The 27,634-nt window shown below is 39.8% G+C and overlaps 2 protein-coding genes across 7 annotated transcripts in view; one reads left to right on the forward strand and one right to left on the reverse strand.

Moving 5' to 3' along the window:
• The window catches only part of LOC134609274 (zinc finger protein 420-like), a 32,532-nt gene extending 18,168 nt beyond the window's left edge, over positions 1 to 14,364 (reverse strand). For 2 of the 3 annotated variants that reach the window (XM_063452923.1, XM_063452921.1), the window contains exons 1-2: positions 14,016 to 14,364; positions 1,805 to 1,943 (exon numbers count right to left, since the gene is read on the reverse strand). The gene's annotated coding sequence lies outside the window, so the exon portion shown is untranslated. The remainder of the gene's footprint in view (positions 1 to 1,804; positions 1,944 to 14,015) is intronic. The other variant, XM_063452922.1, reaches the window with a different exon arrangement.
• Positions 2,119 to 24,703, forward strand: LOC134609278 (zinc finger protein 239-like). Of its 4 annotated transcripts, none has more exons than XM_063452934.1 (4): positions 2,119 to 2,137; positions 20,211 to 20,398; positions 22,382 to 22,469; positions 23,161 to 24,703. In XM_063452934.1, exons 2-4 carry the CDS (start codon positions 20,396 to 20,398, stop codon positions 24,228 to 24,230), a joined length of 1,161 nt encoding a protein of 386 aa, XP_063309004.1. In that variant the 5' UTR covers positions 2,119 to 2,137; positions 20,211 to 20,395; the 3' UTR covers positions 24,231 to 24,703. The 4 variants fall into 4 exon arrangements, with proteins under 4 accessions (XP_063309004.1, XP_063309003.1, XP_063309005.1 ...); XM_063452933.1 differs by lacking the exon at positions 2,119 to 2,137 and adding an exon at positions 14,441 to 14,593 and having other exon boundaries at positions 20,213 to 20,398; XM_063452935.1 differs by lacking the exon at positions 2,119 to 2,137 and adding an exon at positions 14,441 to 14,593 and having other exon boundaries at positions 20,221 to 20,398.
• The last annotated feature ends 2,931 nt before the right edge of the window (positions 24,704 to 27,634 follow it).

Genomic DNA, 27,634 nt, shown 5'->3' on the forward strand with positions numbered 1-27,634 from the left:
TGTGACATTGTTTGTTGTTCAGGAGCGGCTTGACAAGAGGAATACGACATCTGAGGCCCATGTCCAGGATCCGTCTGTGTGTGGTGGCTCTTGATGCACTGACTCCAGCCTCAGTCCACTCCTTGTGAAAGTCCCCAACACATTTGAATGGCCTTTTCCTGACAATCCTCTCCAGGCTGCAGACATCCCTGCTGCGTGTGCACCTTTTTCTTCCACACTTTTCCCTTCCACATAACTTTCTATTAATGTGCTTTGATACAGCACTTTGGGAACATCCAACTTCCTTCGCAATTACATTTTGAGGCTTTCCCTCCTTATGGAGGGTGTCAATGATGGTTTTCTGCACAACTGTCAGGTCAGCAGTCTTCCCCATGATTGTGATTCCTACTGAACCAGAATGAGAGACCATTTACAGGCTCAGAAACCCTTTGCAGGTGTTATGGCTTACTTAGCTGCTTAGAGTGGGACACTGTGAGCCTAGAATATTGCACCTTTTCACAATATTCTAATTTACTGGGATTGTGGATTTGGGGTTTTCATGAGCTGTAAGCCATAATCATCGCACTTATGACAAATCACGGCTTGAACTATCTTGCTTTGCGTGTAATGCGTCTATCTCATATATTAGTTTCCCCTTTTATGTTGCATTACTGAAATAAATGAACTTTTGCACAATATTCTAATTTTTCAAGTATCACCTGCATGTAAAGACAGAGAGAAGACCCTCGGCAGGATCAAATTGTAATAGGTCAAATAATACACATAGGGCAATTGTAGTTAAATATTCACTTCCTGTTTTTTTTTTTTTAAGTTTACTACATTTAATGAAACAATGATTTTTATTTTTAAATGCCGTGTATTCCATCTCTCTTTTTATCTCATTTATTCATTTATGACGTATTCCACTGTTACGTTATTTGTCGGTGTTACTTTATTCTATATATTATTATGATTGGACCAAGTGTCAGCACTAGGATTTTTTTGATAGGTCTAGGAGTCAATTTGTGTATTTTTTTGTAGTTTGGGATTTGTTCTTGTGGCGGTATACCCTCTCGAAGATAGGTTATTACCGCCTAGGTCGCCCCTTCCAGGCGACCTTGTGATTATAGTCGCATGCCAAAGGGTAACCGCAGAATCACTAACACTAGTCGAGACTTAGTGAAGGGTGAAGAAGAACTGTTTTATTCCAGCCAGATGGCCCACTTATATACAATTCCAGTGTACAGAAACCACGCCCAATACCAAACCCACAATATGCCCTCAGTGTCTGCATGACTCAGCACAAAATCATATAAACATCAAAAATATACATAAAACATATATTCACTGTGCCATGCCCTATATCTCCCGAAAGGTCTCTTTGGAGCGCCCACTGTGTCCAAAAAGTGCTGGAATGGGAGCTGGCTAGCCCGAATTACATGGAGGGTTGAAGTTCAGCGGTACGCGGCTAGCCCTGATCCGGCACAGAGTTCCAATGTCCTGGGTGGGTCTCCTCGGTCATTAATTAACTGCAGCGCTTTCGAACAATCATAGGCCAGTGAAATAGCGCCCTGATCCATGGGCCAGGGTCGAAAAGGGGTTTTGTTAAAGTTTTACCGACTCGTGTTGTTCGCTCGAGCCGAATAGGGGTTCCAGACTGGTTGATGGTAGCTCTCGGTCACACCCCTTTTTCCTCATTGGTTAAAACCGGCAACTGGCACGGCTCTTTTGAGAGGTCCATCACAGTTCTCTATATAACCTTGCATGGGGTCATTCCTGTATTTATTTCATGACTTTTCTTAGCGCTGACTCTTGCGTTATTTACCTTCCTACTTTCTGCTTGGTGTGTATTTTCATTACCAAATCTGCTCCTGTCCACCATCTTGTCTATAGCATCTTTCCTCCGAAATCTTGCATTTTGCTATATTTCGTTCTTTTGATAATCAGCCGTAGAGTGATTCTTCCTGTCAGAAAGGGGTGTTAATTATATGTTTGAATTTTATGATTTGTCCTATCATGTGTAATTTACCACAAATACTATTATTTTTCAGGAGACGGCTAACTTCCAGCAACACCCAAGGATGAAACCCAAAAGAATAAGCAATGACCTGGACACTACCAGAGTGGTGGGAGCAGTGACATGCCCCCTCTCAATCCAGTAATAATATTAATAATACTTTGCTCCCCCCAGTAGTAATAATAATACCTTGCTCCCCCCAGTAATAATATTAATACTTTGCCGCCCAGTCAGTAATAATATTAATACTTTGCTCCCCCCAGTAATAATACTTTGCTCCCCCAGTAATAATAATAATACTTTGCTCCCCCAGTAATAATAATAATACTTTGCTCCCCCGGTAATAATAATAATAATAATAATAATAATAATAATAATAATAATAATACTTTGCTCTCCCCCAGTAATAATAATAATAATAATAATAATAATAATAATAATAATAATAATACTTTGCTCCCCCAGTAATAATAATAATAATAATACTTTGCTCCCCCAGTAATAATAATACTTTGCTCCCCCCCAGTAATAATAATAATAATAATAATAATAATAATAATAATAATAATAATACTTTGCTCCCCCCAGTAATAATAATAATAATAATACTTTGCTCCCCCAGTAATAATAATAATAATAATACTTTGCTCCCCCAGTAATAATAATAATAATAATAATACTTTGCTCCCCCAGTAATAATAATAATAATGATAATACTTTGCTCCCCCAGTAATAATAATAATAATACTTTGCTCCCCCAGTAATAATAATAATACTTTGCTCCCCCCCAGTAATAATAATAATAATACTTTGCTCCCCCAGTAATAATAATAATAATAATAATAATAATACTTTGCTCCCCCCAGTAATAATAATAATAATAATAATAATAATAATAATAATAATACTTTGCTCCCCCCAGTAATAATAATAATAATAATAATAATACTTTGCTCCCCCAGTAATAATAATAATAATAATAATAATAATAATAATACTTTGCTCCCCCAGTAATAATAATAATAATACTTTGCTCCCCCCCAGTAATAATACTTTGCTCCCCCAGTAATAATAATAATACTACTTTGCTCCCCCCAGTAATAATAATAATACTACTTTGCTCCCCCCAGTAATAATAATAATAATAATAATAATACTTTGCTCCCCCAGTAATAATAATAATAATAATAATAATACTTTGCTCCCCCCAGTAATAATAATAATAATAATAATACTTTGCTCCCCCCAGTAATAATAATAATAATAATAATAATACTTTGCTCCCCCCCAGTAATAATAATAATACTTTGCTCCCCCAGTAATAATAATAATACTTTGTTCCCCCAGTAATGATAATAATAATAATAATAATACTTTGCTCCCCCCAGTAATAATAATAATAATAATAATAATACTTTGCTCCCCCAGTAATAATACTTTGCTCCCCCAGTAATAATAATAATAATAATACTTTGCTCCCCCCAGTAATAATAATAATAATAATAATTTGCTCCCCCCGTAATAATAATAATAATACTTTGCTCCCCCCAGTAATAATAATAATACTTTGCTCCCCCAGTAATAATAATAATTCTTTGCTCCCCCAGTAATAATAATAATAATTATTATTATTTGCTCCCCCCAGTAATAATAATAATAATAATACTTTGCTCCCCCAGTAATAATAATAATAATAATAATACTTTGCTCCCCCAGTAATAATAATAATAATAATAATAATAATAATAATAATACTTTGTTCCCCCAGTAATAATAATAATAATAATACTTTGTTCCCCCAGTAATAATAATAATAATAATAATAATAATAATAATAATAATACTTTGCTCTCCCCCAGTAATAATAATAATAATACTTTGTTCCCCCAGTAATAATAATAATAATACTTTGCTCCCCCAGTAATAATAATAATAATAATACTTTGCTCCCCCAGTAATAATAATAATAATAATAATACTTTGCTTCCCCGGTAATAATAATAATAATAATAATAATAATAATAATAATAATAATAATACATTGCTCCCCCAGTAATAATAATAATAATAATACTTTGCTCCCCCCAGTAATAATAATAATAATAATAATAATAATACTTTGCTCCCCCAGTAATAATAATAATAATAATAATACTTTGCTCCCCCAGTAATAATAATAATAATAATAATAATAATACTTTGCTCCCCCCAGTAATAATAATAATAATAATAATAATAATAATACTTTGCTCCCCCCAGTAATAATAATAATAATAATAATAATACTTTGCTCCCCCCAGTAATAATAATAATACTACTTTGCTCCCCCAGTAATAATAATAATAATACTTTGCTCCCCCAGTAATAATAATAATAATAATAATAATAATAATACTTTGCTCCCCCAGTAATAATAATAATAATAATAATACTTTGCTCCCCCCAGTAATAATAATAATAATAATAATAATACTTTGCTCCCCCAGTAATAATAATAATAATAATAATAATAATGCTTTGCTCCCCCAGTAATAATAATAATAATACTTTGCTCCCCCAGTAATAATAATAATAATAATAATAATAATAATACTTTGCTCCCCCAATAATAATAATAATAATACTTTGCTCCCCCAGTAATAATAATAATACTTTGCTCCCCCAGTAATAATAATAATACTACTTTGCTCCCCCAGTAATAATAATAATAATAATAATAATACTTTGCTCCCCCAGTAATAATAATAATAATAATACTTTGCTCCCCCCAGTAATAATAATAATAACAACAATACTTTGCTCCCCCCAGTAATAATAATAATAATAATACTTTGCTCCCCCCAGTAATAATAATAATAATAATACTTTGCTCCTCCAGTAATAATAATAATAATAATAATAATAATAATAATAATACTTTGCTCCCCCAGTAATAATAATAATAATAATAATAATAATACTTTGCTCCCCCAGTAATAATAATAATAATAATACTTTGCTCCCCCAGTAATAATAATAATAATAATAATACTTTGCTCCCCCAGTAATAATAATAATACTTTGCTCCCCCCCAGTAATAATAATAATAATAATAATAATAATACTTTGCTCCCCCCAGTAATAATAATAATAATAATACTCTGCTCCCCCAGTAATAATAATAATAATAATAATACTTTGCTCCCCCAGTAATAATAATAATAATAATAATACTTTGCTCCCCCAGTAATAATAATAATAATAATAATTTGCTCCCCCAGTAATAATAATAATACTTTGCTCCCCCCCAGTAATAATAATAATAATGATAATACTTTGCTCCCCCAGTAATAATAATAATAATACTTTGCTCCCCCCCAGTAATAATAATAATAATACTTTGCTCCCCCAGTAATAATAATAATAATAATAATAATAATAATAATAATACTTTGCTCCCCCCAGTAATAATAATAATAATAATAATAATAATACTTTGCTCCCCCCAGTAATAATAATAATAATAATAATAATACTTTGCTCCCCCAGTAATAATAATAATAATAATAATAATAATAATAATAATATTCTCCCCCAGTAATAATAATAATAATAATACTTTGCTCCCCCCCAGTAATAATACTTTGCTCCCCCAGTAATAATAATAATACTACTTTGCTCCCCCCAGTAATAATAATAATACTACTTTGCTCCCCCCAGTAATAATAATAATAATAATAATAATAATAATAATAATACTTTGCTCCCCCAGTAATAATAATAATAATAATAATACTTTGCTCCCCCCAGTAATAATAATAATAATAATACTTTGCTCCCCCCAGTAATAATAATAATAATAATACTTTGCTCCCCCCCAGTAATAATAATAATACTTTGCTCCCCCAGTAATAATAATAATACTTTGTTCCCCCAGTAATAATAATAATAATAATACTTTGCTCCCCCCAGTAATAATAATAATAATAATAATAATACTTTGCTCCCCCAGTAATAATACTTTGCTCCCCCAGTAATAATAATAATAATAATACTTTGCTCCCCCCAGTAATAATAATAATAATAATTTGCTCCCCCCGTAATAATAATAATAATACTTTGCTCCCCCCAGTAATAATAATAATACTTTGCTCCCCCAGTAATAATAATAATTCTTTGCTCCCCCAGTAATAATAATAATAATTATTATTATTTGCTCCCCCCAGTAATAATAATAATAATAATAATACTTTGCTCCCCCAGTAATAATAATAATAATAATAATACTTTGCTCCCCCAGTAATAATAATAATAATAATAATAATAATAATAATAATAATAATAATAATACTTTGTTCCCCCAGTAATAATAATAATAATAATAATAATAATAATAATAATAATACTTTGCTCTCCCCCAGTAATAATAATAATAATACTTTGTTCCCCCAGTAATAATAATAATAATACTTTGCTCCCCCAGTAATAATAATAATAATAATACTTTGCTCCCCCAGTAATAATAATAATAATAATACTTTGCTCCCCCGGTAATAATAATAATAATAATAATAATAATAATAATAATAATAATAATAATAATAATACTTTGCTCCCCCAGTAATAATAATAATAATAATAATACTTTGCCTCCCCCCCCAGTAATAATAATAATAATAATACTTTGCTCCCCCAGTAATAATAATAATAATAATAATACTTTGCTCCCCCCAGTAATAATAATAATAATAATAATAATAATACTTTGCTCCCCCAGTAATAATAATAATAATAATACTTTGCTCCCCCCAGTAATAATAATAATAATAATAATAATAATACTTTGCTCCCCCCAGTAATAATAATAATAATAATAATAATAATAATAATAATAATAATACTTTGCTCCCCCCAGTAATAATAATAATAATAATAATACTTTGCTCCCCCCAGTAATAATAATAATACTACTTTGCTCCCCCAGTAATAATAATAATAATACTTTGCTCCCCCAGTAATAATAATAATAATAATAATAATACTTTGCTCCCCCAGTAATAATAATAATAATAATAATAATACTTTGCTCCCCCCAGTAATAATAATAATAATAATAATAATAATAATAATACTTTGCTCCCCCAGTAATAATAATAATAATAATAATAATAATGCTTTGCTCCCCCAGTAATAATAATAATAATACTTTGCTCCCCCAGTAATAATAATAATAATAATAATAATACTTTGCTCCCCCCAGTAATAATAATAATAATAATAATAATAATAATACTTTGCTCCCCCAATAATAATAATAATAATACTTTGCTCCCCCAGTAATAATAATAATAATAATACTTTGCTCCCCCAGTAATAATAATAATACTTTGCTCCCCCAGTAATAATAATAATACTACTTTGCTCCCCCAGTAATAATAATAATAATAATAATAATAATACTTTGCTCCCCCAGTAATAATAATAATAATAATACTTTGCTCCCCCCAGTAATAATAATAATAACAACAATACTTTGCTCCCCCCAGTAATAATAATAATAATAATACTTTGCTCCCCCCAGTAATAATAATAATAATAATACTTTGCTCCTCCAGTAATAATAATAATAATAATAATAATAATACTTTGCTCCCCCAGTAATAATAATAATAATAATAATAATAATACTTTGCTCCCCCAGTAATAATAATAATAATAATACTTTGCTCCCCCAGTAATAATAATAATAATAATAATCCTTTGCTCCCCCAGTAATAATAATAATAATACTTTGCTTCCCCCAGTAATAATAATAATAATAATAATAATACTTTGCTCCCCCCAGTAATAATAATAATAATAATAATAATACTTTGCTCCCCCAGTAATAATAATAATAATAATAATAATAATAATAATACTTTGCTCCCCCCAGTAATAATAATAATAATAATAATACTTTGCTCCCCCCAGTAATAATAATAATAATAATAATAATAATACTTTGCTCCCCCCAGTAATAATAATAATAATAATAATAATAATAATAATAATAATACTTTGCTCCCCCAGTAATAATAATAATAATAATAATACTTTGCTCCCCCCAGTAATAATAATAATAATAATAATAATAATACTTTGCTCCCCCAGTAATAATAATAATAATAATAATAATAATAATAATAATACTTTGCCCCCCCCCAGTAATAATAATAATAATAATACTTTGCTCCCCCAGTAATAATAATAATAATAATAATACTTTGCTCCCTCCAGTAATAATAATAATAATAATACTTTGCTCCCCCCAGTAATAATAATAATAATAATAATAATAATACTTTGCTCCCCCCAGTAATAATAATAATACTACTTTGCTCCCCCAGTAATAATAATAATAATACTTTGCTCCCCCAGTAATAATAATAATAATAATAATACTTTGCTCCCCCAGTAATAATAATAATAATAATAATAATAATACTTTGCTCCCCCAGTAATAATAATAATAATAATAATAATAATACTTTGCTCCCCCCAGTAATAATAATAATAATAATAATACTTTGCTCCCCCAGTAATAATAATAATAATAATAATAATAATACTTTGCTCTCCCCCAGTAATAATAATAATACTTTGCTCCCCCAGTAATAATAATAATAATAATAATACTTTGCTCCCCCAGTAATAATAATAATACTTTGCTCCCCCAGTAATAATAATAATAATACTTTGCTTCCCCCAGTAATAATAATAATAATAATAATAATAATACTTTGCTCCCCCCAGTAATAATAATAATAATAATAATACTTTGCTCCCCCAGTAATAATAATAATAATAATAATAATACTTTGCTCCCCCCAGTAATAATAATAATAATAATAATACTTTGCTCCCCCAGTAATAATAATAATAATAATAATAATACTTTGCTCCCCCCAGTAATAATAATAATAATAATACTTTGCTCCCCCCAGTAATAATAATAATAATAATAATAATACTTTGCTCCCCCAGTAATAATAATAATAATAATAATAATAATACTTTGCTCCCCCAGTAATAATAATAATAATAATAATATTTTTCTCCCCCCAGTAATAATAATAATAATAATAATAATAATAATAATAATAATACTTTGCTCCCCCCAGTAATAATAATAATAACAATAATAATAATAATAATAATAATAATACTTTGCTCCCCCCAGTAATAATAATAATACTACTTTGCTCCCCCAGTAATAATAATAATAATAATAATAATAATTTGCTCCCCCAGTAATAATAATAATAATAATAATAATACTTTGCTCCCCCAGTAATAATAATAATAATAATAATAATACTTTGCTCCCCCAGTAATAATAATAATAATAATAATAATAATACTTTGCTCCCCCCAGTAATAATAATAATAATAATAATAATAATACTTTGCTCCCCCAGTAATAATAATAATAATAATAATAATAATAATAATAATACTTTGCTCTCCCCCAGTAATAATAATAATACTTTGCTCCCCCAGTAATAATAATAATAATAATAATAATACTTTGCTCCCCCAGTAATAATAATAATACTTTGTTCCCCCAGTAATAATAATGATAATACTTTGCTCCCCCAGTAATAATAATAATAGCTTTGCTCCCCCAGTAATAATAATAATACTTTGTTCCCCCAGTAATAATAATAATAATAATACTTTGCTCCCCCAGTAATAATAATAATAATAATAACTTTGCTCCCCCAGTAATAATAATAATAATAATACTTTGCTCCCCCCAGTAATAATAATAATAATACTTTGCTCCCCCAGTAATAATAATAATAATAATACTTTGCTCCCCCAGTAATAATAATAATAATACTTTGCTCCCCCAGTAATAATAATAATAATACTTTGCTCCCCCAGTAATAATAATAATAATAATAATAATAATAATACTTTGCTCCCCCCAGTAATAATAATAATAATAATACTTTGCTCCCCCAGTAATAATAATAATAATAATAATAATAATAATAATAATACTTTGCTCCCCCCAGTAATAATAATAATAATAATAATAATAATAATACTTTGCTCCCCCAGTAATAATAATAATAAATAATAATAATAATAATACTTTGCTCCCCCCAGTAATAATAATAATAATAATAATAATAATAATAATACTTTGCTCCCCCAGTAATAATAATAATAACAATAATAATAATAATTAATAATAATAATAATAATAATAAAACTTTGCTCCCCCAGTAATAATAATAATAATAATAATAATACTTTGCTCCCCCCTAGTAATAATAATAATAATAATAATAATAATAATATTAATAATAATAATAATACTTTGCTCCCCCAGTAATAATAATAATAATAATACTTTGCTCCCCCAGTAATAATAATAATAATAATACTTTGCTCCCCCAGTAATAATAATAATAATAATACTTTGCTCCCCCAGTAATAATAATAATAATAATAATAATAATACTTTGCTCCCCCCAGTAATAATAATAATAATAATAATACTTTGCTCCCCCAGTAATAATAATAATAATAATACTTTGCTCCCCCCAGTAATAATAATAATAATAATAATAATAATAATAATACTTTGCTCCCCCAATAATAATAATAATAATAATACTTTGCTCCCCCAGTAATAATAATAATAATAATACTTTGCTCCCCCAGTAATAATAATAATACTTTGCTCCCCCAGTAATAATAATAATAATACTTTGCTCCCCCAGTAATAATAATAATAATAATAATAATAATACTTTGCTCCCCCAGTAATAATAATAATAATACTTTGCTCCCCCCAGTAATAATAATAATAACAATAATACTTTGCTCCCCCAGTAATAATAATAATAATAATACTTTGCTCCCCCCAGTAATAATAATAATAATAATACTTTGCTCCCCCAGTAATAATAATAATAATAATAATAATACTTTGCTCCCCCAGTAATAATAATAATAATAATAATAATAATAATACTTTGCTCCCCCAGTAATAATAATAATAATAATAATAATAATAATAATAATAATAATAATAATACTTTGCTCCCCCAGTAATAATAATAATAATAATAATAATAATAATAATAATAATAATAATACTTTGCTCCCCCAGTAATAATAATAATAATAATACTTTGCTCCCCCAGTAATAATAATAATAATAATAATAATAATAATAATACTTTGCTCCCCCCAGTAATAATAATAATAATAATAATAATAATACTTTGCTCCCCCAGTAATAATAATAATAATAATAATAATAATAATAATAATAATAATAATACTTTGCTCCCCCCAGTAATAATAATAATAATAATAATAATAATACTTTGCTCCCCCAGTAATAATAATAATAATAATAATAATACTTTGCTCCCCCAGTAATAATAATAATAATAATACTTTGCTCCCCCAGTAATAATAATAATAATAATAATAATAATACTTTGCTCCCCCCAGTAATAATAATAATAATAATACTTTGCTCCCCCAGTAATAATAATAATAATAATACTTTGCTCCCCCAGTAATAATAATAATAATACTTTGCTCCCCCAGTAATAATAATAATAATAATAATAATAATACTTTGCTCCCCCAATAATAATAATAATAATAATAATAATAATACTTTGCTCCCCAAGTAATAATAATAATAATACTTTGCTCCCCCAGTAATAATAATAATAATAATACTTTGCTCCCCCAGTAATAATAATAATAATAATACTTTGCTCCCCCAGTAATAATAATAATAATAATAATAATACTTTGCTCCCCCAATAATAATAATAATAATAATAATACTTTGCTCCCCCAGTAATAATAATAATAATAATAATAATAATAATAATACTTTGCTCCCCCCAGTAATAATAATAATAATACTTTGCTCCCCCAGTAATAATAATAATACTTTGCTCCCCCAATAATAATAATAATAATAATACTTTGCTCCCCCAGTAATAATAATAATAATACTTTGCTCCCCCAGTAATAATAATAATAATAATAATAATAATAATAATAATAATAATACTTTGCTCACCCCAGTAATAATAATAATAATACTTTGCTCCCCCAGTAATAATAATAATACTTTGCTCCCCCAGTAATAATAATAATAATAATAATAATAATAATAATAATAATACTTTGCTCCCCCAGTAATAATAATAATAATAATAATAATAATAATACTTTGCTCCCCCAGTAATAATAATAATAATAATAATACTTTGCTCCCCCCAGTAATAATAATAATAATAATAATAATAATACTTTGCTCCCCCCAGTAATAATAATAATAATAATACTTTGCTCCCCCAGTAATAATAATAATAATAATAATAATAATAATACTTTGCTCCCCCAGTAATAATAATAATACTTTGCTCCCCCAATAATAATAATAATAATAATAATACTTTGCTCCCCCAGTAATAATAATAATAATACTTTGCTCCCCCAGTAATAATAATAATAATAATAATAATAATAATAATAATAATAATAATAATAATAATACTTTGCTCCCCCCAGTAATAATAATAATAATACTTTGCTCCCCCAGTAATAATAATAATACTTTGCTCCCCCAGTAATAATAATAATAATAATAATAATAATAATAATAATAATAATACTTTGCTCCCCCAGTAATAATAATAATAATAATAATAATACTTTGCTCCCCCAGTAATAATAATAATAATAATAATAATACTTTGCTCCCCCAGTAATAATAATAATAATAATAATAATACTTTGCTCCCCCCAGTAATAATAATAATACTTTGCTCCCCCAGTAATAATAATAATAATAATAATAATAATAATAATAATAATACTTTGCTCCCCCAGTAATAATAATAATAATAATAATAATAATACTTTGCTCCCCCAGTAATAATAATAATAATAATAATACTTTGCTCCCCCAGTAATAATAATAATAATAATACTTTGCTCCCCCAGTAATAATAATAATAATAATAATAATAATACTTTGCTCCCCCAGTAATAATAATAATAATAATAATACTTTGCTCCCCCAGTAATAATAATAATAATAATACTTTGCTCCCCCAGTAATAATAATAATAATACTTTGCTCCCCCAGTAATAATAATAATAATAATACTTTGCTCCCCCCAGTAATAATAATAATAATAATAATAATAATAATACTTTGCTCCCCCAGTAATAATAATAATAATAATAATAATAATACTTTGCTCCCCCAATAATAATAATAATAATAATAATACTTTGCTCCCCCAGTAATAATAATAATAATACTTTGCTCCCCCAGTAATAATAATAATAATAATACTTTGCTCCCCCAGTAATAATAATAATAATAATACTTTGCTCCCCCAGTAATAATAATAATAATAATAATAATAATAATAATAATACTTTGCTCCCCCAGTAATAATAATAATAATACTTTGCTCCCCCAGTAATAATAATAATAATAATACTTTGCTCCTCCAGTAATAATAATAATAATAATAATAATAATAATAATAATAATAATAATACTTTGCTCCCCCAGTAATAATAATAATAATAATAATACTTTGCTCCCCCCAGTAATAATAATAATAATAATAATAATAATACTTTGCTCCCCCAGTAATAATAATAATAATACTTTGCTCCTCCAGTAATAATAATAATAATAATAATAATACTTTGCTCCTCCAGTAATAATAATAATAATAATAATAATAATAATAATACTTTGCTCCTCCAGTAATAATAATAATAATAATAATAATAATAATACTTTGCTCCCCCAGTAATAATAATAATAATAATACTTTGCTCCCCCAGTAATAATAATAATAATAATACTTTGCTCCCCCAGTAATAATAATAATAATTATAATACTTTGCTCCCCCCCTAGTAATAATAATACTTTGCTCCCCCCCAGTAATTATATTTTGGGGTCCCACCCCGGCTCCCTCTAACCTGCTCTCAGGCCGGTGGTGTTGAGCTTAGTCTGTCTCCCCAGCGCTGACAGTGAGGAGGAAGAGCCTGGCGCGGTGCATGCCGGGATATGGAGTCCTGTTGCTGCCACTCACTGCGTTACATCCCGGCACTGGAACTACATATCCCGGCAGCAACAGCCCGCTGTCTCGCTCTGACAGAGCCGGGCGCGGTGTGTGCCGGGATATGGAGTCCTGCTGCCGCCACTGACTGCGTTACATCCCGGCACCGGAACTACATATCCCGGCAGCAGCAGCCCACTGTATCGCTCTGACAGAGCCGGGCGCGGTGTGTGCCGGGATATGGAGTCCTGCTGCCGCCACTCACTGCGTTACATCCCGGCACCGGAACTACATATCCCGGCATGCAGCGCGGCTCCGCCTTCCCTGGCTGCGTCAGAGCTGGGACCCCGAGATGGGCAGTTGGGGGGCACTGGTTGGCACCCTGCCGGGGTGAGAGGGGCAGCTGGGTGAGGGGGAGAGGGGCAGGATCTGGGCAGGAACGGGCGGAGCCAACAGCTGCTTCCGGTGACTGGAGCCTCCCTGAGCAGCAACATCAAGGTAACACTCAGGTGGGATTACCCAGAGAGCACCGCGACTGGGGGGGGGGGCACTGACTGACTGACTGGGGGGGGCACTGACTGGGGGGGGCACTGACTGACTGACTGGGGGGGGCACTGACTGACTGACTGGGGGGGGCACTGACTGGGGGGGGCACTGACTGACTGACTGGGGGGGGCACTGACTGACTGACTGGCTGACTGGGGGGGGGCACTGACTGACTGGGGGGGGGCACTGACTGACTGGGGGGGGGGGCACTGACTGACTGACTGACTGACTGACTGACTGACTGGGGGGGGCACTGACTGGGGGGGGCACTGACTGACTGGGGGGGGCACTGACTGACTGGGGGGGCACTGACTGACTGGGGGGGGCACTGACTGACGGGGGGGGCACTGACTGACTGGGGGGGGCACTGACTGACTGACTGGGGGGGGCACTGACTGACTGGGGGGGCACTGACTGACTGACTGGGGGGGCACTGACTGACTGGGGGGGCACTGACTGACTGGGGGGGCACTGACTGACTGACTGGGGGGGCACTGACTGACTGGGGGGGCACTGACTGACTGACTGGGGGGGGGCACTGACTGACTGGGGGGGCACTGACTGACTGACTGGGGGGGCACTGACTGACTGGGGGGGCACTGACTGACTGGGGGGCACTGACTGACTGACTGGGGGGGCACTGACTGACTGGGGGGGCACTGACTGACTGACTGGGGGGGGGCACTGACTGACTGACTGGGGGGGCACTGACTGACTGACTGGGGGGGGGCACTGACTGACTGACTGGGGGGGCACTGACTGACTGACTGGGGGGGGCACTGACTGACTGGGGGGGGCACTGACTGACTGGGGGGGGCACTGACTGACTGACTGACTGGGGGGGCACTGACTGACTGACTGACTGGGGGGGCACTGACTGACTGGGGGGGGCACTGACTGACTGGGGGGGCACTGACTGACTGACTGACGGGGGGGGCACTGACTGACTGACTGGGGGGGGCACTGACTGACTGACTGGGGGGGGGCACTGACTGACTGACTGGGGGGGGGGCACTGACTGACTGACTGGGGGGGCACTGACTGACTGGGGGGGGCACTGACTGACTGGGGGGGGCACTGACTGACTGGGGGGGCACTGACTGACTGACTGACTGGGGGGGCACTGACTGACTGACTGGGGGGGGGCACTGACTGACTGGGGGGGCACTGACTGACTGACTGGGGGGGCACTGACTGACTGACTGGGGGGGCACTGACTGACTGGGGGGGCACTGACTGACGGACTGGGGGGGGGGCACTGACTGACTGACTGACTGGGGGGGCACTGACTGACTGACTGGGGGGGCACTGACTGACTGACTGGGGGGGCACTGACTGACGGACTGGGGGGGGGCACTGACTGACTGACTGACTGGGGGGGGGCACTGACTGACTGACTGGGGGGGGCACTGACTGACTGGGGGGGCACTGACTGACTGACTGGGGGGGCACTGACTGACTGACTGGGGGGGCACTGACTGACTGACTGACTGGGGGGGCACTGACTGACTGACTGACTGGGGGGGCACTGACTGACTGACTGACTGGGGGGGCACTGACTGACTGGGGGGCACTGACTGACTGGGGGGGACTGACTGACTGACTGGGGGGGACTGACTGGGGGGGGCACTGACTGACTGGGGGGGGCACTGACTGACTGACTGGGGGGGACTGACTGACTGACTGGGGGGGCACTGACTGACTGGGGGGCACTGACTGACTGGGGGGGCACGCACTGACTGACTGACTGGGGGGGCACTGATTGATTGACTGACTGGGGGGGCACTGACTGACTGACTGGGGGGGGGCACTGATTGATTGACTGACTGGGGGGGCACTGACTGACTGACTGGGGGGGGCACTGACTGACTGACTGGGGGGGGCACTGACTGACTGACTGGGGGGGGGCACTGACTGACTGACTGGGGGGGGCACTGACTGACTGACTGGGGGGGGCACTGACTGACTGGGGGGGGCACTGACTGACTGACTGGGGGGGGGCACTGACTGACTGACTGGGGGGGGGCACTGACTGACTGACTGGGGGGGGCACTGACTGACTGGGGGGGGCACTGACTGACTGACTGGGGGGGCACTGACTGACTGACTGGGGGGGCACTGACTGACTGACTGACGGGGGCACTGTCTGACTGACTGACTGGGGGGGCACTGACTGACTGACTGGGGGGGCACTGACTGACTGACTGACTGGGGGGGCACTGACTGACTGGGGGGCACTGACTGACTGACTGACTGGGGGGGCACTGACTGACTGACTGACGGGGGCACTGTCTGACTGACTGACTGACTGGGGGGGCACTGACTGACTGACTGGGGGGGCACTGACTGACTGACTGACGGGGGCACTGTCTGACTGACTGACTGACTGGGGGGGCACTGACTGACTGACTGGGGGGGCACTGACTGACTGACTGACTGGGGGGCACTGACTGACTGACTGGGGGCACTGTCTGACTGACTGACTGGGGGCACTGTCTGACTGACTGACTGGGGGGGCACTGACTGACTGACTGGGGGGGCACTGACTGACTGACTGACTGGGGGGCACTGACTGACTGACTGGGGGGGGGGGGCACTGACTGACTGACTGACTGAGAGAGACAGACAGACTGACTGACTGGGGGGAGACAGACAGACAGACTGACTGACTGGGGGGAGACAGACAGACAGACTGACTGACTGGGGGAGACAGACAGACAGACTGACTGACTGGGGGAGACAGACTGACTGACTGACTAGGGGGAGACTGACTGACTGACTGGGGGGAGACAGACAGACAGCCTGACTGACTGGGGGGAGACAGACTGACTGACTGGGGGGAGACAGACAGACTGACTGGGAGGGGACAGACAGACAGACTGACTGACTGGGAGGGGACAGACAGACAGACTGACTGACTGGGAGGGGACAGACAGACAGACTGACTGACTGGGAGGGGACAGACAGACTGACTGACTGGGGGGGACAGACAGACAGACTGACTGGGGGGGGACAGACAGACAGACTGACTGGGGGGGGACAGACAGACTGACTGGGGGGGGACAGACAGACAGACTGACTGGGGGGGGACAGACAGACAGACTGACTGGGGGGGGGACAGACAGACAGACTGACTGGGGGGGGACAGACAGACAGACTGACTGGGGGGGGGACAGACAGACAGACTGACTGGGGGGGGGACAGACTGACTGGGGGGGGGACAGACTGACTGACTGGGGGGGGACAGACTGACTGACTGACTGGGGGGGGGACAGACTGACTGACTGACTGGGGGGGGGCAGACTGACTGACTGGGGGGGGGGCAGACAGACTGACTGGGGGGGGACAGACAGACTGACTGACTGGGGGGGGACAGACTGACTGACTGGGGGGGGACAGACTGACTGACTGGGGGGGGACAGACAGACTGACTGGGGGGGACAGACAGACTGACTGGGGGGGACTGACTGACGGGGGGGACTGACTGACGGGGGGACTGACTGACGGGGGGGACTGACTGATGGGGGGGACTGACTGACAGGGGGGACTGACTGACTGGGGGGGACTGACTGACTGCCCTGGGGGGACTGACTGACTGACTGGGGGGGACTGACTGACTGACTGACTGACTGGGGGCACTGATTGACTGACTGGGGGGTCACTGACTGACTGACTGGGGGGGCACTGACTGACTGACTGACTGGGGGGGGCACTGACTGACTGGGGGGGCACTGACTGACTGACTGACTGGGGGGGCACTGACTGACTGACTGGGGGGGCACTGACTGACTGACTGGGGGGGCACTGACTGACTGACTGGGGGGGCACTGACTGACTGACTGGGGGGGCACTGACTGACTGACTGGGGGGGCACTGACTGACTGACTGGGGGCACTGACTGACTGACTGGGGGGGGCACTGACTGACTGACTGGGGGGGGGCACTGACTGACTGACTGACTGGGGGGGGGCACTCTCTGACTGACTGACTGACTAGGCGGGGGCACTGACTGACTGACTGACGGGGGGGCACTGACTGACTGACGGGGGGGCACTGACTGACTGACTGGGGGGGCACTGACTGACTGGGGGCACTGACTGACTGACTGGGGGGGGCACTGACTGACTGACTGGGGGGGGCACTGACTGACTGGGGGGGGCACTGACTGAGTGACTGGGGGGGCACTGACTGACTGACTGGGGGGGCACTGACTGACTGGGGGGGGCACTGACTGACTGGGGGGGGCACTGACTGACTGGGGGGGCACTGACTGACTGGGGGGGGCACTGACTGACTGACTGGGGGGGGCACTGACTGACTGGGGGCACTGACTGACTGACTGGGGGGGCACTGACTGACTGACTGACTGGGGGGCACTGACTGACTGACTGGGGGGGCACTGACTGACTGACTGACTGGGGGGGCACTGACTGACTGACTGGGGGGAACTGACTGACTGACTGGGGTGGCACTGACTGACTGGGGTGGCACTGACTGGCTGGGGGGGCACTGACTGACTGGGGGGGGCACTGACTGACTGACTGGAGGGCCACTGACTGACTGGGGGGGCACTGACTGACTGGGGGGGGCACTGACTGACTGGGGGGAGGGTTCGGCGACAGTCTGTGTTTGGGGGGACAGTACGACGACAGCCTGGGTTTGGGGGGACAGTACGACGACAGCCTGGGTTTGGGGGGGACAGTACGGCGACAGTCTGGGTTTGGGGGGACAGTACGGCGACAGTCTGGGTTTGGGGGGACAGTACGGCGACAGGGTTTGGGGGGCAGTACGGCGACAGACAGGGTTTGGGGGGGCAGTACGGCGACAGTCAGGGTTTGGGGGGGCAGTATGGAGACAGTCACGGTTAGGTGGGCAATACGGCGACAGTCAGGGTTCGGGGGGGGGGGCAGTATGGAGACAGTCTGCCCCCAGAACTCTGTTCCAGGCTGGTTAATGTCAATTCTGTGCATATTTTACATCTATTCTCGGCACGCACAGTACGCCTGCAAGGGGAAGATGCCTCTCCTCCTCCCCCTCCTCCCCAGCTATGTTATCCCCTCCTTTTTTCTTCTTTTTTTTTTTTTTAATGATAATCTCTCTCCCCTTCTCCCTCTTTCCCATTCTTCCACAGAGTGGATTCAAGAAAAGAGGAGTGAATTCAGGAGAGAGAGAGAGATCTTGAGGACTTGGGAGAGAGATGGAATAGGTTGAGAAAGATGAGGTTGTGTCGACCATGGAGTGGATACAGGGGACACAGAGATGGGGACAATTCAGGGCAAAACATACTTAGTGGCCCATGGGGACATTAGCACTTTCCTCGCACTGCTTGCTTACGCGTACACAGAAAAACACAGGTCTATGCGACCGTCTGATTGAAATAGGGGAGTTTTTTTCAGCTGCAGGCTTAAAACGTGGGGACATGGCACCCAGATGACTTCATTGAGATAAAGTGGGTATAGAGTCCCTTTAACCCAAAATATAGTGGCTTAGAGCTGGAGGGTCTACCCCCTTTTGCCTGCTGTTTGTATGACGTATGTATTAATTGACCTCTCTCATTGGTTCTCCTGAGAGGTATGAAGTTCTCCTTCTCTGTGTGACTGCCTCTGCATCCTGAAACTGGATCTGAACTCTCTGACTTGTGGTCGTCATCACGCTCCTTTTTTAAGGTGACTGCACCCATCAAAATCCATATAAACACACTGGGTCTGCTCTTGGTGAGAAATGTGGGAATCAATTCAAGTATAAATAAAGCTGATGGTGAGAAAAAGTCATACCTTGCTAAATAAATGCATAGAGCTAAAGAAATGTTGCTACATGTAATGAGGCTGGATTTTTTTCTTAGTGCCAGTAAGGTCCTGGTGGATGGGGGCAGATGGGCGCCTAAGCCAGCTATGTTATCTGTTTGCCCTTGGTCTTCACCGCACTTATGCTGGGAGAGAATGCACTGGAAACTCCACGATTTGCTGCATAATCTCACACATAAGGGGACGCATGAGGACAGCAAATATCTCACTGGGATCCCTGTGTATATATAACCCGAGTCCTGTGTATGTGCTACATGTAGTGATTGGCATCTGACCTCCCACAAAATGGTGGGGCCTGTATAGACACTTTCTTCATCGTCATGCTTTGTTCTTCAGATGTCCGTTGTTGCCTTTGGCTAATAAGGCCACAAACAATTTGTAGACACTGTGGTGGATCACCAGATTATCACCGCCAGATGTTCCCATTCCCTCAGTGGTTATAGCTCTCCAGAGTAGCTTCAGTGATTATAGCTTTAGACGTATAGCCTCCCTCCCTCCCGCCCCCTCCACCACCCCCCACCCAATACATTTGACAAGTCTTAATACAGGGGGGAGTGGAACTGATTTATTGAACCACAGCACAAACCTATATAGAAGTAATCACAACAGGGAGTCATCAAACAAAACAAGTCACTCCCCGGAATCTTGGTGTCTAGGACATATTTAGATTAAGACTCCATAATTGAATTACCTGCCTGACACTAATAGCTGCAATAACTTAAAGGAACACTATAGGGTCAGGAACACAAACACCATCTAATCCCCCTGGCCCTCCCCTTACTCTCCTAAATATAGTAAAATCTTACCTCTATTCCTGTTTGCTGCTGGCTCTACCTCCGATCTGCCTGCTTGGCTGACATCAGCAGAAGTGTTGATCTCAGCTAATCACAATGCTTTCCGATAGGATTGGCTGAGCATGCCAAGTAGGCAGAACAGGGGCACAGCCAGTACAAGCCAAACACAGCCCTGGCCAATCAGCATCTCCTCATAGAGATATATTGAATCAATGCATCTATATGAGGACATTTGTCAGTCACACTGCGCAGCACTGCTGCAGGAAGCACCTCTAGCAGCCATCTGAGGAGTGGCGAAAGGAGATATCCTTAGTCTGTAATGTAAAAATAGCATTTTCTCTGAAAAGACAGTGTTTACTAAAAAAAAAAGCCTGAAGGGAATGATTCTACTCACCAGAACAAATGCAATAAGCTGTAGTTGTTCTGGTGACTATAGTGTCCCTTTTAATTACCTTACCTTCACTTTTACATTTAAACAATAACTCAACAATGACAGAGTAAGATGACTTAATAAATAATAACTTAATAAAATAAGTTCAAAAGACAAAAGGGGTCTCTGGAACCAGGCCCCCAGTCACAATGATTATTGTCTTTTATGGGTGAGGTGAAGGACTACAATTCCTGGGTGACCGGTCACATACACAACTAGAAATTTAAAAGTGTCTTCAAAATGTCCTGATAACTTACGCTACCTGGAGAGGTAAAAGACAGACAGAGGTCTTCTTTCAAGATGTTTTCTGGACATGGCGATTTACCGCCAGCAATGTATCTGTCACAAGCCTGCCTGCAGCATAACAATGGAAAGAGCCGTGGAAAAGATTCATTAATATTTTTAGTGCCCAGAGGAAACGTTTTATAAGCAGACAATAGACTTAGAACCTCCGGTCTGCTTTTGTAATAAAGGAACAACTGTTTTTTATTTAGCGTGACATGCCTAAAACTGGGCAGAAACTCACATGTACTTTGGCTTGCTCTTCTTTCCATCCCAGTGTAGAAAATGTTCTGTTTATGTATACGCTTGTAGGAGGGATATTGTTTTTTCATTGCCCCCATTACAATGGGAGAAAGTGTGTTTTACTTATCATTGTTATGTAGAACATTTTACATATGTTCTCTGACCCTCTGTCTTCTTTTCCTTCTAGGCAGACGTGATGAGCGATCAGAGGGAGCGGACATTTGTGTGGGTTCATCCGCCCTCTGATGAGGAGACACCTGAAAGACCTTATGTCGGTAAGGGGAAACCCAAAATCTTTCTACCCAAACACAGAATGGATTATGAGGGAGAGGGTGTGTGTAGAACCAGGTGTATAGATGAGCCTGAAAGAACTGTGTAAAACCAGAGAGATGGATGGAGGAGAGGGTATGGGTAGAACAAGGTTAATGGATGAGAGTGAAAGGACTGTGGGTAGAATTAGGGAGATTGATGAGAGTGAAATGACTGTGGGTAGAATTAGGGAGATGGATGAGAGTGAAAGGCCAGTGGGTAGAACCAGGATAATGGAGTGGGTTAAAGAACTGTGGAAAGAACCAGGGAGATGGATGGGGGATAAAAAGACCATGGGTAAAACCTAAGGATTAAAGGTCTGAGGGTAGAACCAGGGAGATGGATAAGGATTAAAGGTCTGAGGGTAGAACCAGGGAGATGGGTGGGTGGGAGATGCATGATGGATGAGAATTTGGTGGGACATGGATGACCCGTGAAGGTGCATATTGAGGCCTGTATTTACTGATTATTCCAATTCCTAAATGCTCTTCCTGCATATTCTGTCTGCACTCTTTACTCCCTGTGAATCCATGCTAATTTTAGCCTGTTAAGCCATTTATATGTACACTTCAGGAGTAGAACATATTTTCTTGTTCTTTCTCTTATTGTTTTTAATTGGGACTTTTGGAACATCGATTATCTTTGTTTTTTTCACAGAGGGCTTTGGCCCAATTAATGGCGATGAAGAGAGTGCTGTGTTTATCGAGCAGTGTGGGGTGCTCTTGGACTGTCATGATGATGTTTCAGAGTCAGCTCCTGGTGAAGAGAGCGAGGAGAGTTTATTTGACCCCGATAAGAAAGACCTACTCTCTAGTAGTCCGTCTGTGAAGCCAGGCCCCAGTGGCAAGAGCGCCAGCAAGCTATCCAATATCATCGCCCATCTTCAGAACTTGGCGAGTGAGCGGGAGTCTACACGGAGAGAGACAATAGTGGAGGACTCAGGTGGGTTTCAGATGGGAAATAGTCCTTACACCTTTACCAACGAGGGAATGGCCTTTGAAGAACACACAGAAAGTCTAGCCTCCGCAAGGGCTCACTCGCACTCTTCAGATCAAAGGCTAAAGGCATTTAAAGCCATAAAAATCCTACAGGACACGGACGCAAAAGACAAAAAGTATATTTGTGTAGAGTGTGGAAAAACGAGTCGTTATAAATCTGCTTATTTGCGGCACAAGCGAACGCACACAGGTGAGAAGCCTTTTAGTTGCACAGATTGTGGGAAATGTTTTCGGAGAAGCTCCCAGCTTGTGACTCACCAGAGAATTCACACTGGTGAGAAGCCCTACACTTGCTTACGTTGTGGCAAGAGTTTCAGTTGCAATTCCACTTTGGTGACTCATCAGAGAACCCACACAGGGGAGAAACCCTACACTTGCTTAGAGTGTGGAAAAGGCTTCATCCACAGCTCCGACTACAATAGACACCACCGGGTACACCGAGGGGAAAAACGCTACACATGCAAAGAGTGTGGTAAAAGCTTCAGCCAAAGCTCTTATCTGGTCATTCACCAACGCATTCACACGGGTGAGAAGCCGTTTGTGTGTAACGAATGTGGGAAGTGCTTTAGCCGCAATTCATCACTGGTAACGCACCAGCGGGTGCACACAGGAGAGCGGCCCTACACATGCGCCGAATGCGGGAAGAGCTTTCGTCAAAGCTCCCATCTCCTCATCCATCAGAGGACACACACACCAGACAGTCACCTGGCCCTGCGCGCTATGATGTGAGACGTTTTCAATGTAACTGGGTCTCTGGTGGCCAACAGGGGATTATTGGTGCACAGTAGCTGCCCCCCTACCAAAGATAGCAAGTATGTAGGAAACTCCAGCAATGCTCCATCTACCAAGGGCTACATCCATCCCCTGCAAGACCAAGCTAATGGACTTCTTGGTGCTAATGGAGACACGTAGGAAAAACACAGTGACTGCCATTGTATTCCGTATAGTTGGCTAATGTTTCAGGTCAGCCATGGCCATCCCACAGCAGGCCCCTAGCCCTCTTCCCTTCTCTAGTCCCTGTCGCACTATCTATTTATACACAATAGCTAGATATTCCATAAGAGCCCTATCAGTGGTCTGGCTGTTCCCTGCATAGCCCTGATTGCATGCTTCGGTCGCCATTCACGAGCCGCTCGTAGTGTTTGCTATCTTATTATGTTTAGGATTTTGGTTGTTTCATTTAAAATGTGTTAAATGAGAAAATTGATGTGTGTTTCTTCGTCTTGCCGCCTTGCTCTGTTTGTCATCCTGGCCTTTAAGTCAATATTCCCTTACCCTCCTATTAGGATGTAGTAAGACCTGACTTCATTAACACTGCTTAATCTAAATTCAAATGGTTTTAATGGCTCTAGCAGTGGGGTGAGACGTGCTTTGTCACACCAAAATATATTTCCAGTAAACACTGAGTGATTTCTGCTTCTTGTGTAAAGCAACCCATCTATCCCATACGCTCTATGCTCATATTATGTGCCCCATATACACATCAATGAGCATGTATCTTGTATATATACATGTTGCACTATTCCAGATGTTCTATAGATCTGTCTATCCCATATACACACTGCGCTAATCCTAACTGTCCCGTATACACACTGCGCTAATCCTAACTGTCCCGTATACACACTGCGCTAATCCTAACTGTCCCGTATACACACTGCGCTAATCCTAACTGTCCCGTATACACACTGAGCTAATCCTAACTGTCCCGTATACACACTGCGCTAATCCTAACTGTCCCGTATACACACTGCGCTAATCCTAACTGTCCCGTATACACACTGCGCTAATCCTAACTGTCCCGTATACACACTGCGCTAATCCTAACTGTCCCGTATACACACTGCGCTAATCCTAACTGTCCCGTATACACACTGCGCTAATCCTAACTGTCCCGTATACACACTGCGCTAATCCTAACTGTCCCGTATACACACTGCGCTAATCCTAACTGTCCCGTATACACACTGCGCTAATCCTAACTGTCCCGTATACACACTGCGCTAATCCTAACTGTCCCGTATACACACTGCGCTAATCCTAACTGTCCCGTATACACACTGCGCTAATCCTAACTGTCCCGTATACACACTGTGCTAATCCTAACTGTCCCGTATACACACTGTGCTAATCCTAACTGTCCCGTATACACACTGTGCTAATCCTAACTGTCCCGTATACACACTGTGCTAATCCTAACTGTCCCGTATACACACTGTGCTAATCCTAACTGTCCCGTATACACACTGCGCTAATCCTAACTGTCCCGTATACACACTGCGCTAATCCTAACTGTTCCGTATACACACTGCGCTAATCCTAACTGTCCCGTATACACACTGCGCTAATCCTAACTGTCCCGTATACACACTGCGCTAATCCTAACTGTCCCGTATACACACTGCGCTAATCCTAACTGTCCCGTATACACACTGCGCTAATCCTAACTGTCCCGTATACACACTGCGCTAATCCTAACTGTCCCGTATACACACTGCGCTAATCCTAACTGTCCCGTATACACACTGCGCTAATCCTAACTGTCCCGTATACACACTGCGCTAATCCTAACTGTCCCGTATACACACTGCGCTTATCCTAACTGTCCCGTACACACACTGCGCTTATCCTAACTGTCCCGTACACACACTGCGCTTATCCTAACTGTCCCGTACACACACTGCGCTTATCCTAACTGTCCCGTACACACACTGCTCTAATCCTAACTGTCTCGTATACACACTGCTCTAATCTTAACTGTCCCGTATACACACTGCGCTAATCCCGTTTTTCCCATATACACACTGCTAATACTGTCCTATATATACACTGCGCTAATCCCAATCTACTAGTTGAGGAAATAGCTAAAATGACAATGAAGGGGGAAGTTATCATCATGGGTGACTTTAATCTTCCTGATGTGAACTAGAAAACCATAATAGCTGCTTGTGCCAGGAGCACACATATTCTAAACTCCCTGTTTCATTTAAAATGTGTTAAATGAGAAAATTGATGTGTGTTTCTTCGTCTTGCCGCCTTGCTCTGTTTGTCATCCTGGCCTTTAAGTCAATATTCCCTTACCCTCCTATTAGGATGTAGTAAGACCTGACTTCATAAACACTGCTTAATCTAAATTCGAATGGTTTTAATGGCTCTAGCAGTGGGGTGAGACGTGCTTTGTCACACCAAAATATATTTCCAGTAAACACTGAGTGATTTCTGCTTCTTGTGTAAAGCAACCCATCTATCCCATACGCTCTATGCTCATATTATGTGCCCCGTATACACATCAATGAGCATGTATCTTGTATATATACATGTTGCACTATTCCAGATGTTCTATAGATCTGTCTATCCCATATACACACTGCGCTAATCCTAACTGTCCCGTGTACACACTGCACTAATCCTAACTGTCCCGTATACACACTGCACTAATCCTAACTGTCCCGTATACACACTGCGCTAATCCTAACTGTCCCGTATACACACTGCGCTAATCCTAACTGTCCCGTATACACACTGCGCTAATCCTAACTGTCCCGTATACACACTGCGCTAATCCTAACTGTCCCGTATACACACTGCGCTAATCCTAACTGTCCCGTACACACACTGCTCTAATCCTAACTGTCCCGTACACACACTGCTCTAATCCTAACTGTCCCGTATACACACTGCGCTAATCCCGTTTGTCCCATATACACACTGCTAATACTGTCCTATATATACACTGCGCTAATCCCAATCTACTAGTTGAGGAAATAGCTAAAATGACAATGAAGGGGGAAGTTATCATCATGGGTGACTTTAATCTTCCTGATGTGAACTAGAAAACCATAATAGCTGCTTGTGCCAGGAGCACACATATTCTAAACTCCCTACTGGGATTGTCTCTAAAACAAGTTGTTGAGGAGCCAACTCGTAAGGATGCCATACTAGATTTAGTGTTAACAAATGGAGATTTAGTATCAGATATTACTTTAGGTGAAAGTTTAGGATCCAGTGATCAGTCAGTGTGGTTTAATATAAGAACAGTGACTGAGTCACACCACACAAAAACAAAAGTTTTAGACTTGAAAAAAAAAATGACTTTTCTAAAATTAGAATAAGTGTAAAGGAGTCATTATCAGGCT

This window comes from Pelobates fuscus, chromosome 4, assembly GCF_036172605.1.
Source record: "Pelobates fuscus isolate aPelFus1 chromosome 4, aPelFus1.pri, whole genome shotgun sequence".
NCBI classification, from domain to species: domain Eukaryota; kingdom Metazoa; phylum Chordata; class Amphibia; order Anura; family Pelobatidae; genus Pelobates; species Pelobates fuscus.

Coding starts and splice junctions, on each gene's coding strand:
- LOC134609278 (XM_063452934.1), top strand. Junction 22,470..23,160: donor ACCTGAAAGACCTTATGTCG/GTAAGGGGAAAC, acceptor TTTTTTTCACAG/AGGGCTTTGGCCCAATTAAT.